This window comes from Oncorhynchus mykiss, chromosome 13 (assembly GCF_013265735.2).
Source record: "Oncorhynchus mykiss isolate Arlee chromosome 13, USDA_OmykA_1.1, whole genome shotgun sequence".
NCBI lineage: Eukaryota > Metazoa > Chordata > Actinopteri > Salmoniformes > Salmonidae > Oncorhynchus > Oncorhynchus mykiss.
In genome coordinates, this window is record NC_048577.1 from 18,811,093 (window position 1) to 18,826,297 (window position 15,205).

The 15,205-nt window shown below is 42.7% G+C and overlaps 1 protein-coding gene across 2 annotated transcripts in view; it reads left to right on the forward strand.

The window, feature by feature from the left end:
* Positions 1-12,196, forward strand: part of grb2a (growth factor receptor-bound protein 2a) — a 31,425-nt gene extending 19,229 nt beyond the window's left edge. For both annotated transcript variants that reach the window (XM_036940479.1, XM_021556993.2), the window contains 4 exons: positions 195-292; positions 4,261-4,383; positions 7,040-7,208; positions 8,779-12,196. In XM_036940479.1, coding sequence (XP_036796374.1) covers positions 195-292; positions 4,261-4,383; positions 7,040-7,208; positions 8,779-8,964 — 576 coding nt within the window. In that variant the 3' untranslated portion in view covers positions 8,965-12,196. The remainder of the gene's footprint in view (positions 1-194; positions 293-4,260; positions 4,384-7,039; positions 7,209-8,778) is intronic.
* Positions 12,197-15,205: the final 3,009 nt, after the last annotated feature.

Genomic DNA, 15,205 nt, shown 5'->3' on the forward strand with positions numbered 1-15,205 from the left:
CTCGGTGTATGTACATGACAATACATGAATAGAGAGGATCTGCATGATATTTCCTTAAAAAATATTTGTTGACTTTCATGTACCCACTCTGTCAGTGGGTTTTTATAGTGTGGTCTTAATGTTTGTCACGACCATGCTTATAACCATTTCTGACTCTTTAACCCAACTCTCTTCCCTCTGTTTTGTGTCTTCAGGTTTTGAATGAAGAATGCGACCAGAACTGGTACAAGGCAGAGCTGAATGGGAAGGAAGGCTTCATCCCCAAGAACTACATTGAAATGAAGGGACACCCGTAAGTATGAGCCAACCTTCGATACCAGTGGCCCTATCTGAGTCTGCCACAAGTCCACATGAAACTGGAGAGCCAAAATGGCAGCGTTCACCTCCCCCAAATGACTTCATGTTTAACCTGGAGCTCAAAATGAGGGTATCAAACGTGAGGTTCTAATGTTGGTTCCAGTACTAGTTTGTCAAATGTCTTTTTTCCAGAGGGCATTTATTTGTGTTACATATTGGAAGAAAAGTAACTTCATAGACAGTTGTACTTCTCTAGTTCCCATGGTTAGAACCATTCAGAAGACACTGGAACCAGATTCTAGCAAACTCCTGTGGCTAGGATAAATGCTCCTCTGGTCTGAAGATAAGGGGGATAAAGGTCTCCTCATATTGCTGCTGTGGTCTGGAAGCGACCCTGCTTTCTAGATCTGATTTGTGGGTTACAGGCCTCTGAGATCCATGTGGTCGCAGGGTTGTCGGTTTGGCAACTCCGAATCCCTCATCATGTGGCGTCGTCAGTCCTGATTCCAGAGTCTGTTTCTGCTGCGTCAGACCTATTAGGTTTTCCCCCACAATCGCCCTCTGGCCCAATATAGCCTATGTGGATCTTTCTACATACAGTGCATTAGGAAAGTATTCAGACTCCTTTACTTTTTCCACATTTTGTTACGTTACAGCCTTATTCTAAAATTGATTAAATAGTAGTTTTTTTTCACTCAATCTACACACAATACCCCATAATGAAAAAGCAAAAGTTGTTTTTTAGAAATTTTGGCAAATGTATAGAGAGGGGAAAAAAAATATCAAGTATTTAGACCTTTTACTCAGTACTTTGTTGAAGCACCTTTTGGCAGCGATTACAGCCTCAAGTTTTCTTGGGTATGACGCTACAAGCTTTGCACACCTGTATTTGGGGAGTTTCTTCCATTCTTCTCTGTAGATCCTCTCAAGCTCGGTTAGGTTGGATGGGGAGCGTTGCTGCACAGCTGATTGATGGAGTGCTGCAGAGATGGTTGTCCTTCGGGAAGGTTCTCCCATCTCCACAGAGGAATTCTAGAGCTCTGTCAGAGTGACCATCAGAGTCTTGGTCACCTCCCTGACCAAGGCCCTTCTCCCCCGATTGCTCAGTTTGGCTGGGCGGCCAGCTCTAGGAAGAGTCTTGGTGGTTCCAAACTTCTTCCATTTAAGAATGATGGAGGCCACTGCATTGTTGGGGATCTTCAATGCTGCAGACATTTTTTGGTACCCTTCCCAAGATCTGTGCCTCAAAACAATACGGTCTGCCTTTTCAGGTGTGCCCTTTCAAAATCATGTCCAATCAATTGAATTTACCACAGGCGGACTCCAATCAAGTTGTAGAAACATCTCAAGGATGATCAATGGAAACAGGATGCACCTGACCTCAATTTTGAGTGTCACAGCAAAGAGTCTGAATACTTATGTAAATAAGGTTTTTCTGGTTTTTTAAATATTTTTAATACATTTGCAAAAACAAATCTTTACCCCATCATGACAAACCGAAAACAGTAATGTGTGTAGATTGAGGAAAAAAATATCATTTAATCAATTTTAGAATAAGGCTGTAATGTAACAAGGTGAAGGGGTCTGAATACTTTCCGTGTGCACTGTAGGCCCCATATTGTTTCAATATGGGGCACCGTTTCTAACATGCTATATTTAGTGAAGAATATGACTTCAGCTGAGCAACAGGGCTTTTGTGTAACTGTCAGATAGGAGATGGATTGTACTGTAACTGTCAGATAGGAGATGGATTGTACTGTAACTGTCCTACAGAAGCCCTTTCTACATAAACTTAAAGGTCACTAAATGGATCCTATTCTGAGGTAGCCACTAAATAGAGATGGATTGTACTTTATATTCTACAGACGCACACAGTAGCAAAGAGGGGCTCTGTCCTGTATAGTTGTCAGCTGTGTGAGAACGCTTTCCCCACCACCGCCACCTGCTCTCAGGGCTGTGAGGGCTCACACCGCAACCAATCAGATACAGAGAGCCCTATTATAGCAGTCAGGAAGAGACTGTCCATTAGCTTTAAGGATCCTATGACTGATTGGTCAGCTGGGCCTAAATACAGGAGGGAGGGAATCACCTGCTGTATAGAGGAGCAGCTGGCGGAGGAGGAGGGTCCAGGATAGCAGGCAGGCAGATGGTGGGGCTGGATATGAAAAAAAAAAAAAAAAACAGTACTCACTTCACTATTGGGCTGGCCTTGGCCTGGTTACATCCACCATGGTTGCTGTTACCATGCTGGAAAGGATCATGTGAGGAGAAGATGGCCAAGTCACAACAGTTTGGTTCTGCTCGATGGTGTGTAAAGGGCTTTGACTCCCTTATGGAAGCCTGGTAGCCGTGGATGTCAGTGCACCACATCAAAGAGCAGCACTCCACCACAAAGCAGGAAGGACCAGGATAATAGGAGGATATCCACATTATCTCTCTACACACAGTGTTACTGATACCTCAGGGTGTTACCTCAGGGAGATCAGAGCACTGTGGATGAGGGGGTTGGAGTTCTGTCATCCCTTAAGCTTGTTTGAGTGTGAACACCAGGCACAAAGAATAGCATTGCTAAAGACTTGTGGGTTGAAACCAATGGCCCAGAGGTCAATGTGTGTGTACGCATGTGATGGACTGATAACTTGTGCTACTCGTAGCTGTCATCTTTACCCAGCAGGCAAAATTAGCCGGTGGGTATGTGGCTATCGACTTGTGACACTGTTTGAGGACTCTGCCCTGATGATGATACTGTATGTGAAACCTGTCTGGATTATCATTCCCTCATGAGGAACAGCTGGAGTTGATCAGGTCCTCTGGCTTTGTCATGTTGTCTGAGCTCACAAACGAACAAGCTAAGCGGCTTAGCGCTAGCACTCACCTGCATTGACATGATCTACTGCAGAGGCTGTGGCCATTGGCTAAGTCAAGGGTATGCTATCGCTAAGATAAGCTACAGTATATGGTAAGGCTAAGCTATATGGCTAAATTAAGCTATATAGATAGATATAGCTCAGGGTTTGTATGCTTTCACTGGAGATAGAGGCAAACATCGTGTGTTGCAACACTTTTGTTGGCACATTGTGACATAACACCTTTATCTAGACAGTAAAATTCCACACCTGACGAGTCACAGAAGGAAAGGGCAAACACACACACATGCGCAAACACACACACACACACACACACACACACACACACACAGTGACACACACTGTGTATGGCGTATCCATGGGTGTTGGTGACTGACCGCTGGTGTTGTGCACCAGTAAGAGCCAGACAGTCAGAGCCAGAGGAGTAGGTAGCAGGTGTGGTTGGCATGGCAGCACACAGTTGTCATTGTCTCGGCCCAAGGCTCCACCAGCTCTTTTATCAGACCAGGAACCTCCCTGTAATTACAACCTACTAGGACAAATGCAAAAATACAAAATTAAATGGCCCACCGGTGCTCACTTGATTTCAGTCTATTTGGCATGCAAAATAGATGCGATATTCTGATTTTGACATCATTGTTTAGTAGTGTTATTGGTCGCTATGCACTTCACTCACTCCTCCCCCACAGACACAACAACCACTACAACTGTCAATAACAGTGGTCAGGTTTGAGGTCAAGCTCTGCTTAAGGCCATGTTTCCATGACATTGAGTCACGCCTATGACCCTACGCTTTGATGTTACTCAAAAGGTCAACGTTAACTAGCTACCCGTCACAACCACACCACAATCAAATTCTGGTAAGTGCTGCTTTTCCTACAAATGAAGGAAAAACCACCCAGCTTGGTAGGGCAGGTTGAAACAACGTCATTACAACCATGTAATAACGTCATTACAACCAGTTTTGCCAGCACTATTTTTCTTCTTCTTAATTTGCAGTAAAACAGCACTTGTCACTGTTACTTACAACTTGTTTTTATATCATTTTTAATGAGTTCTAAGTGTTTTTTTGTTCTGATTTGTTGTTGTGTCCCAGGTGGTTCTATGGTAAGATCCCCCGGGCGAAGGCAGAGGAGATGCTGAACAAACAAAGGCATGATGGGGCCTTCCTCATCCGAGAGTCGGAGAGCGCACCGGGCGACTTCTCCCTCTCTGTCAAGTATGTCACACGCACGCACGCACACACTCAGTTTTATTGAACCTTTATTTCAGTTCAATCATTATAAAACTCATCAACCGATCATATCCCTTTTTTATTCCTTTCAAATATTCACTTTTCTCCAATATCAGTCCTTCGTTCAATTATTTTTCTAACTCTGTGCAAAGTGCTTTCTTTCTTTAAGCACAGCTCCCATCTTGGTTTGCGAGGGTGGCGTCTAGCCAGCTTGACCTGACAAGTGCTGACTGTTCTAAGTCAGTGACTGACCACCCTGTTTCCGCTCTAGTCTTTATGTAAAGTCGCTGTGCAGATCTACAGATCCATATCAAGTTAATTGGCTGTGTCATCTCTGACTCACCTGGGGCTAACCAACAGTTATCTGCTTCTAAAGCACTTTGGTCTCTGTCAGATAGCTCCGGTGTGGGCGCTGCTGCCTGTTATCAAAGCTTTGCAAGCTGGCACTTTCCCTAGTCCCAGGCTGTGTCTGCAGTAAGTAAGTGTGTGTGTGAGAAATGGAACCTTATTCCCTTTGTCCAGGCCAAAAGTTGTACACTCTATAGAGAATAGGGTGCCATTGTGGACACAGACTCCAGTTCAGCACTTACAGTAGGTGATAGTATATTATTCTTGTCGCTACTGCTACAGTTGCACTGTCCTAGTGTCACAGCTGTGTACCAAACAACTGTCCCTGTATAATGCAATCTAATGAAGTATATCTTCTGTGTCAAAATCCCAAACTCATGGTATCACGCGGGGAGAAGGAAACTGGGCCATCTGGGCTTAAATCATTCATGAAAGCGCTGACACAGATGGTTATGAAACGATGGCCCACGTGATGTAGACTTAACAGTGTTTTGACTGCTGTTCTCAGTTGGTTACCACAGTAAATGTCAACACTCACTTTCTGTTTTATTCTATACTTACAGTGCCTTGAGAAAGTATTCGGCCCCCTTGAACTTTGCGACCTTTTGCCACATTTCAGGCTTCAAACATAAAGATATAAAACTGTATTTTTTTGTGAAGAATCAACAACAAGTGGGACACAATCACGAAGTGGAACGACATTTATTGGATATTTCAAACCTTTTTAACAAATCAAAAACTGAAAAATTGGGCGTGCAAAATTATTCAGCCCCTTTACTTTCAGTGCAGCAAACTCTCTCCAGAAGTTCAGTGAGGATCTCTGAATGATCCAATGTTGACCTAAATGACTAATGATGATAAATACAATCCACCTGTGTGTAATCAAGTCTCCGTATAAATGCACCTGCACTGTGATAGTCTCAGAGGTCCGTTAAAAGCGCAGAGAGCATCATGAAGAACAAGGAACACACCAGGCAGGTCCAAGATACTGTTGTGAAGAAGTTTAAAGCCGGATTTGGATACCAAAAGATTTCCAAGGAGCACTGTGCAAGCGATAATATTGAAATGGAAGGAGTATCAGACCACTGCAAATCTACCAAGACCTGGCCGTCCCTCTAAACTTTCAGCTTATACAAGGAGAAGACTGATCAGAGATGCAGCCAAGAGGCCCATGATCACTCTGGATGAACTGCAGAGATCTACAGCTGAGGTGGGAGACTCTGTCCATAGGACAACAATCAGTCGTATATTGCACAAATCTGGCCTTTATGGAAGAGTGGCAAGAAGAAAGCTTTTTCTTAAAGATATCCATAAAAAGTGTTGTTTAAAGTTTGCCACAAGCCACCTGGGAGACACACCAAACATGTGGAAGAAGGTGCTCTGGTCAGATGAAACCAAAATTGAACTTTTTGGCAACAATGCAAAACGTTATGTTTGGCGTAAAAGCAACACAGCTGAACACACCATCCCCACTGTCAAACATGGTGGTGGCAGCATCATGGTTTGGGCCTGCTTTTCTTCAGCAGGGACAGGGAAGATAGTTAAAATTGATGGGAAGATGGATGGAGCCAAATACAGGACCATTCTGGAAGAAAACCTGATGGAGTCTGCAAAAGACCTGAGACTGGGACGGAGATTTGTCTTCCAACAAGACAATGATCCAAAACATAAAGCAAAATCTACAATGGAATGGTTAAAAAATAAACATATCCAGGTGTTAGAATGGCCAAGTCAAAGTCCAGACCTGAATCTAATCGAGAATCTTTGGAAAGAACTGAAAACTGCTGTTTACAAATGCTCTCCATCCAACTTCACTGAGCTCGAGCTGTTTTGCAAGGAGGAATGGGAAAACATTTCAGTCTCTCGATGTACAAAACTGATAGAGACATACCCCAAGCGACTTACAGCTGTAATCGCAGCAAAAGGTGGCACTACAAAGTATTAACTTAAGGGGGCTGAATAATTTTGCACGCCCAATTTTTCAGTTTTTGATTTGTTAAAGTTTGAAATATCCAATAAATGTTGTTCCACTTCATGATTGTGTCCCACTTGTTGTTGATTCTTCACAAAAAAATACAGTTTTATATCTTTATGTTTGAAGCCTGAAATGTGGCAAAAGGTCGCAAAGTTCAAGGGGGCCGAATACTTTCGCAAGGCACTGTATCTCCCTCTTCTCCTCCACCACAGGTTTGGTCATCACAGATCTGAAACGGTTGGACTGATGGAAGTAGTAGGACGGTCACCTTGTTTAATCTTAACCAGTCACTTCTAGATCTATGCTACCTCTCCCCAGGTTTGGTAATGACGTGCAGCACTTCAAGGTCCTGCGTGACGGGGCTGGGAAGTACTTCCTGTGGGTGGTCAAGTTCAACTCTCTCAACTCCCTGGTGGACTACCACCGTTCCACCTCTGTGTCCCGCAACCAGCCCATCTTCCTCAGGGACATCGAGCAGGTCCCACAGGTGAGGGGACACACACACACACACACACACACACACACACACACAGGGGACCCTCATCGATCATATCCGTTTTCCCTTTTTTATTACTTTTGAAAAGCCACTTTTCTCCTAAATCACTCCTCCTTTTACCTTATCAGTAATCACAAATGTTCTGTTTATTCTGTCCTTGTCTCCCTCTTCTGCTGCTTCTCATCCTCGTCGTTCTGCCCCCTGCCCCCAATACACACACACAAATACATGTACGTACACACACACACGTACAGTGCCTTCAGAAAGTACTCACACCCCTTGACTTATTCCACATTTTGGTAGAGCCTGAATTAAAAAGTGTATTACATTTATTTTTTTCCTCACTCATCTACACACAATACCCCATCTTGACAAAGCGAAAACATGTTTTTAGAAATGTTTGCAAATGTGTTCAAAATGAAGGACAGAAATATCTCGTTTACATAGGTATTGACACCCCTGAGTCAATACTTTGTAGAAGCACTTTTGACAGCGATGACAGCTGGAAGTCTTTCTGGGTAAGTCTCTAAAGAGCTTTTCACACCTGGATTGTGCAACATTTGCCAATTATTGTTTTCAAAATTCTTCAAGATCTCGGTGGTGGTTGGTCATTGCTAGGCAACCATTTTCAGGTTTTGTCATAGATTTAAGTGAATACTGTAACTTGGCCAATCTTTAAATAGATACCCTTTGCAGGGCATAGGAAAACCTCCCCGGTCTTTGTGGTTGAATCTGTGTTTGAAATTCACTACTTGACTGAGGAACCTAGTCATAAAACAAAACACAATTATTGCACCCAGAGTGAGTACATGTGACTTGTTAAGCAAATGTTTACTCGTGAACCTATTTAGGCTTGCCGTAACAAAGGGGTTGAATACTTATTGACTCAAGACATTTTAGCTTTTCATTTTTTTTAATTAATTTGTAAAAATGTCCAAAAACACAATTCCACTTAACATTATGGGGTATTGTGTGGACAAAAAAACCATCTCAATTTAATCTATATTAAATTGAGGCTGTAACACAACAAAATATGGAGAAAGTCGAGGGGTGTGAATACTTTCTGATGGTAATGTATGTATACACAGCGCTGCACATCATACGGAATACCAGGGAAATCCTCATCTCTGACAATCATTTAATGAGATTGCGTCACGTAATCTCATCTAAGCAATCATGCAAAACACAGCTTAGACGATTAACAGTGAACTACAGTTCACCAAGCAAATTTGCAGGCAAATCGCTTAATTCACTATGGTCTCCATGTTGGTTATGAGACAAATATACAAGTAGAAGTACAATAGGTAGTTGGAAAAAAGGGTCATGTTCATTAGGCACCAAACAGAAGAAAACTGACTTTAACAGAGGGTCTACTACACAGACCAAAACTAAACACTTAATTTCCTATTCTGTTGCAAAACGTTTTAAAACATTATCTGTTGCGTGCCCTAATGAACATGATCCATGACTATGTCTTGGCTAACCTGCCCGACTACCCTCATCACGTATTCTACCCTCATCACGTATTCTAACCCATGTGTTTCTCCTCTCGTCTCTCCAGCATTCAACGTACGTACAGGCGCTGTTTGACTTTGACCCTCAGGAGGACGGCGAGCTGGGCTTCCGACGCGGCGACTTCATCCAGGTCCTGGACAACTCCGACCCCAACTGGTGGAAAGGCGCTTGCCACGGCCAGACGGGCATGTTCCCGCGCAACTACGTCACGCCAGTCAACCAAAACATGTGATCATGTCACGTCCGTCAACCAAAACATTTGACTGGCTAAATGAATAATGACATGGTCCCCCCCATTGGCCCATTTACACCCCCTCAGGACTTTGAGGGACACTTCAGAAACACAGACCTAAATGAGGAATGGAAGAATGGGAAGTGGAGCAAAAACCCTGCAAAGACCGAGCGAGAGGCAGATTTCATTACTCAGACTCTACAGTTGACTGTGGATTCTTTGATGCAATGAGGGAGACACACGGAACAGAGATGCATTGCAAAGTAACCTAAGTTGGAGTAAAAAAACAAACACAAGGGATCCGGCTATAGCTCGACTCCGGCGTCGGCCTCCCTTCCTATACCTTCTTTGTTTTCTTTCTTTACGCATGACATCACCATTCTATGTTTCAGTCTATTAGACAAAGACAATGAAGAAGATGTCAGAGACCAAAGACTCTTGTCTTGTGTGTTATTCATATCAACCCAGCTTTGGGCTCTCCGAGAAGGACCATGGACTGGAGAGAAATTCTATTGTTATCGATGTGTATGTATATCTATAAATATTTGTAGTTTGAGCCTGTTTTAGTGTGGGGGTTTTTCCATTAATTTACTTGATTTCTTCCCTATTTGTAGGCCTACATATTGTCGTTTTCTAGGATCATATTAATTTGGTACCAAATGGAAGGAAACAGATCCAAACAGAGATTGAACTACCTGAACGGAATAAGAAACACTAATTGTAGTTTTTCGTAGCAAAACGTTTTGTTACGTTTTGAAACTGTGTGCACTAATTAATATGACCCAGATCATGCACAGAGTCTCTGAGACAAGAAGCTAAATGTTTTTTATGTGATCGGGAGTTATTCAATACAGGACTAAATTTAAGGTGGAAATCTAATTTGGAAAATGATTTCTACTTTGTTCTGGTATGAAAGCGGAAGCGCGGCTATCAGCTGGAACAAATTGTGTCCTTTTTTACCCGTTTAGACATGTAGGCGCTTTCTGCATTCTTAAATGTAGCCATCTTTCTCAATCAAATCAGAGACAATGGTATAGAGTTTTTTTATGTCCATCCGCAATCAATAGACTTAACTGATGATGGGGCTGATTCGATATGACCTAAATGTAGCTAAATTGGGTTGAACGGGTTCTTTATGGAGATTGCTAGTGGTTGACTGGGTTGAAACGGCAGTATCCTTATCATTAGTTCTATGAAAGAAGGTGTTGAATAGTGTACAGATGAGCGCGCTACACTCACTGATTTCACCCTGCGTTTGTGGAAGTTGGGTAGTGCCTTTTCCATCTCTGGTGTTTTTTGTCTCTCCAGATTGACCAATGAGTGCTTTTTAAGCAGCAGATCGCAGAGATACGGTGACCAATACAATGTCTCCATTCTCCACACATGCCGGCAATTGGTTAGGAGCTACCTTATGGAAACCCCAGTCTGAATCTCTAAACCCGTCTCAGCTTTGCAGTCTCTTCTGTCTCACTTTCAAGTATGAAAATTCGATGAAAGAGAAACATGTTTTGTGCCAGAGGGTGTTATGTAGTGTTTCCCTTGAGACATGACTAAATGGTTTGATGTAAATGTGCAGTGTGGATCTATGTTTAACAGAAGGACATGCGTATGACAGTCTTGTTTTGTCTGATTATGGGACGTATCAAAAGGGCTTTTGGAATTCTATGCGATTAGATGCAAACACATGATCTGTCGGTTTGGTTGTGTCTAAAGGGGGACATTTTTGCTAGCGGGCGAAAAGAAGTCACAGAAAAGGTAGTTTAGCATTTCCTGAAAGAGGGGACATAAAGTGCTTGATCTGGGCAACATCTTCAGTATCTATCCTTCAGTCAGTGTCTGCATGTGACAGAGGCAGAATGGAATCCTCCATCTTGATAAAAAGATTAAAGGACCAATGATGCTGACAAACTGACTGTAGATCAGGACGACAAGCGCAACGGGTGGGGTCATTGACCTCTATTGAGCTTTGTGTCCACAACTCTCTACTTTGGACCTTTTTGAGAATCTTGAGGAGGACCTCAAATGCAAGGAATTTCATATTATCTTTCCTCCACTCTGCTTGTTATTCCCTATCTACACTCATTGATTTGAAAAACTACTCGAATATGCTTTATGGTTTGTTGAAGTAAAATGGCTGAAATACACAGAGGCAGGTCTGAAGGGAATATGCAGGGAGTGGACCATGCAAGTTTTTTCAATTGTATTTCTAGCCTGCAATGAACTGCAATGAGCCATTCCAATGACCTGATACTACGATTGACTTGCAGGTGTTTGAAAAAGCCCCCCCCCCCCATTCAAAGTTCAATATGTCACATTATGTAAAAAAACAAAAAAATTAAAAAACAAGTGTGACGCGTGTGTGTATTTACTTCTTCAGGTGTGTCTGTATTCTCAGCCAATCATATGACATGTATGACCCTGAAGTTTTCCTGACCATCTGATCTGGAGTATTTCCAAGTCGTGTCATGTGTTCAGGGAAAATTCCTGGACGTAGACCTTATGCGATTGCAAGGGTCAATGTTTCTGCAGGTTTTAGAGTTGAGACTGGTATCCTATTGGTTGACTCTTAGCCTGGTTGAACCAGATTGAACGCTGTGTTCAGCATTCAGTCTGTTCTACCAGGTTAGTTGACACTACCAGACGGTGGATTTCGCTGCTCTCAAGGGGCCTGATAAATAGTCCAAAATGTTGATGTCTAATTACGCTGTCTCTAGGTTCCTGGACAGCCTTGCACTCTCCTGTGGTCAATATTTAAACTCTCCTCAGTCAATCAGCCATTCATTAGTGTGAAGGTCGCTGGCAAGTGTACCATTCATTAGGCCGAGTTAAATAAGACACCGCTGCACTCAGCACTCACTATTGTTTCACTTCGGTGACAATAGTCTCCAGTCTGCTACCAGTATCCTTCTATGGTTTATTTCCTCGTTCACTCAATTGCAGCCGTCTGACTCGCGTTATTCCAGAGTGGTATCATACAGTGGTAGACAGACACCTAAGACGATGTGATTGTTTACATTATGCTGGAAAGTCTTTGTATGTCTATCTGACATGGTTGCTTTTATGTCATTTCATGATGTGCACGTCTTAAACATATTTTTTTTTTTTTTTTTTTACATTTCCGTTTTCAAACTGGAGGATGATGATGTCCCCTGATGTCTGTCACAGCATTTGATTTCCTTTGAACGTAGATAGACGACGACTGAATAATAAAACTATCACTATGAAGAAGCTACTGTTGTGACGTTGGTTACTTCTTGCTGTCGTGCGTACTGTATGTTTCAGATTAGAACAATCCACATTTTCATATGAGGAAGTTTTACGCATAGAAATGAGAACATTTATGAGCCATTCAAAACTGTTTTTTTCAATGTAGATTCTCCATTTGAGAATGCTTTTAAATCCAGGACTAGGCTTCATCTGGGGAAACTGGCCCTGTATCTCTCTGGTTACTCCACTATTTCACCACTTGAGCACAACAGGGATAGTTCCTACAGAGAGCATGGAGGAGCAATGTAGCAGATTGGATGTGGGCTCTTATCATGGGTCATGTTTGGTTACACTCAACACCAAAAACTGTGACACAATGTTTCAAAAGAGAAAGATGCTGATTAACTGGGTGACATAAGTAGTCAGAAAATATGCCCAAGTCCTGATCTAAGATCAGTTTGACCTGTACCCACTAATGGTTACTATTAGAACTAGTCTAAGTTGTCTTATCCTAGATATGTGTTCACAGCCCAGACAGTCTGATATAGGGTCAGTATAGCCTTTTAGATATGATCAAATGGACAGTGGGGGGGGGGGGGGGGGGGGGGGGGGCTGATCCTAGATCAGCACTCCAACGCTGAGAAGCTTTATAAATACGGGCCCATAGGCTCCCTCTACCCAGTAGCGTTGTGTGGATAAAATCACCGGGGAAGCCAAGCCAGTTAAAAAAAATAATAATAATGGTTCTGTGATAATCGCGTTGTTTGTTCTATAACCTGTTAGGCCTACAGATCAATGTCAAGGCATATGAACTAAGGCTGAGACCGTAAGAAGACATAGTGGCAGAATAGATTCAACCACACCTTTTATTTCCTTACAAAACCGGAGAGAAACATCTGTCCTGTGAAGTCCACAAACCATTTTGCATGTTGCAAACCGTTACATGACTTACAGCAAGGTAATGTTTCCAACATTTTCAGACTACTAAACAACTATTGATTTAGAACCACAGAGTTACCGCAATTCGCAAGGAAAACAGGAGCTGCCTTCACTATTCCAGAACCATTTCAACATCACCTATGCTTAGTCTAATCGAGTGGCAACTAAAAGATACCAAAAACCTTTTAGTCCAATCAACGTAAGCTAAATATGTGGCTGTCCATGGTATTGATTTGTGTGTGTTTGGTATGTGTGTGTGTGCGTGCAAGTAGAAGAAACATGTTGACTCACCCTACTTCCGCCATCTTCTTAATTGTTGCCTCAACAGTCTATGACACTGGCTTCCCTTGACACTTTATTTTGGTGCACCAGGACCAATCACAGCTGAGCTCACTCAGTTTAGCTCAACACTGATTTGGCTATTCTTTTTTTATTTTTTATTATCAAGGGAGGCCAAATGGTCGTTGGCTTCCCTTGCATTCAATGCTACTGGCGGCAACAATGTCACTCTTTTTGACCAGACAGCATCATATAGATACGTTTGGACGCTTTCTCCAGTGAGATACATTCAGCCTCTTGCGACTTGAAGGAAATTGATGAAACACGGGGAGACGAAAGATACAAAACAATGTATGTTTTTATTCTTGGCACATTTTTGGCGGGAAGCCTGGCTTCCCTTGGCATCCATGAATACACGCCACTGCCTCTACCTGGAGTGTATGTAATAGAGATTGTCTCTCTCTGGTTTGGGAGGGGTTGTCTCACCCATCCTGCTGTCAGTCATACGTATGACCCATCTCCAGATCAAAGTCAGTGTTTCGGGTGGAGGAGCCACTTCTCCCTGACATGAACTTCCTGTCTGAAACGCATGCAAAACGCCTTCCGTTGCCTCACACTGGTTTCTTTGTCTGCTCTAATCTAATCTGAGGTTTTGATCTGTGTCTGTTAGACTGTGCTGTTCTTTCACACATTGGCACACCCCCGCTCAGTGTGTTCACAGGGAGGAGGATCCGTGGGAAGTTACTCACCTAGACAGGAGAGAAGTGAATGTTGAAGAAGAGGTTAACTGGTGTAACTATAGTGTAAATGTGACATGCGGTCTATCTATGATGTACATGCATTTGCATCATGGTACCCATACCCTACTTGTATAATGAATGACCCAATGGCCCTATATAGCGTTTTGCTCTTGTGAGGCTTTGGTACTCTGGCTCTTTCTAGTAAGGCCGGCAGGTGGTCATAGATTATATACTGTGTTATTAGCGACATCTGCTGGCAATACAACAATTACAGTACAAAAACACCAACCACAGCGACAACAAAAAAGATTTAACTGGTAACTAATTAAGTGAAGCCTATTCTAAAAACTGTAAAAAGATAATATATTATGAATCTTGTGTTTTTGTGCACCCCCTGCCAAAAAAACATTACACCCTATCTCGCAAGAGGACACACCGCATGTCACCAGCATCAATCTGCAGGAAGAAGGGGTGCTGAGGGTGCAGCTGGAAAATCTGAATAAAACACATATATACAGTATGAAATAGGGTGCAGGCCAGGCAGCAGGCTGTTAGCCAGCCTGCCAGCATAGTGGAGTCTGCCACTAGCACAGTCAGTGTAGTCAGCTCAGCTATCACCATTGAGACCGTGTCTGTGCCTCGACCTAGGTTGGGCAAAACTAAACATGGCGGTGTTCGCCTTAGCAATCTCACTAGGATAAAGACCACCTCCATTCCTGTCATTATTGAAAGAGATCATGATACCTCACATCTCAAAATAGGGCTACTTAATGTTAGATCCCTTACTTCAAAGGCAATTATAGTCAATGAACTAATCACTGATCATAATCTTGATGTGATTGGCCTGACTGAAACATGGCTTGAGCCTGATGAATTTACTGTGTTAAATGAGGCCTCACCTCCTGGCTACACTAGTGACCATATGCCCCGTGCATCCCGCAAAGGTGGAGGTGTTGCTAACATTTACGATAGCAAATTTCAATTTACAACAACAAAAAAAATACGTTTTCGTCTTTTGAGCTTCTAGTCATGAAATCTATGCAGCCTACTCAATCACTTTTTATAGCTACTGTTTA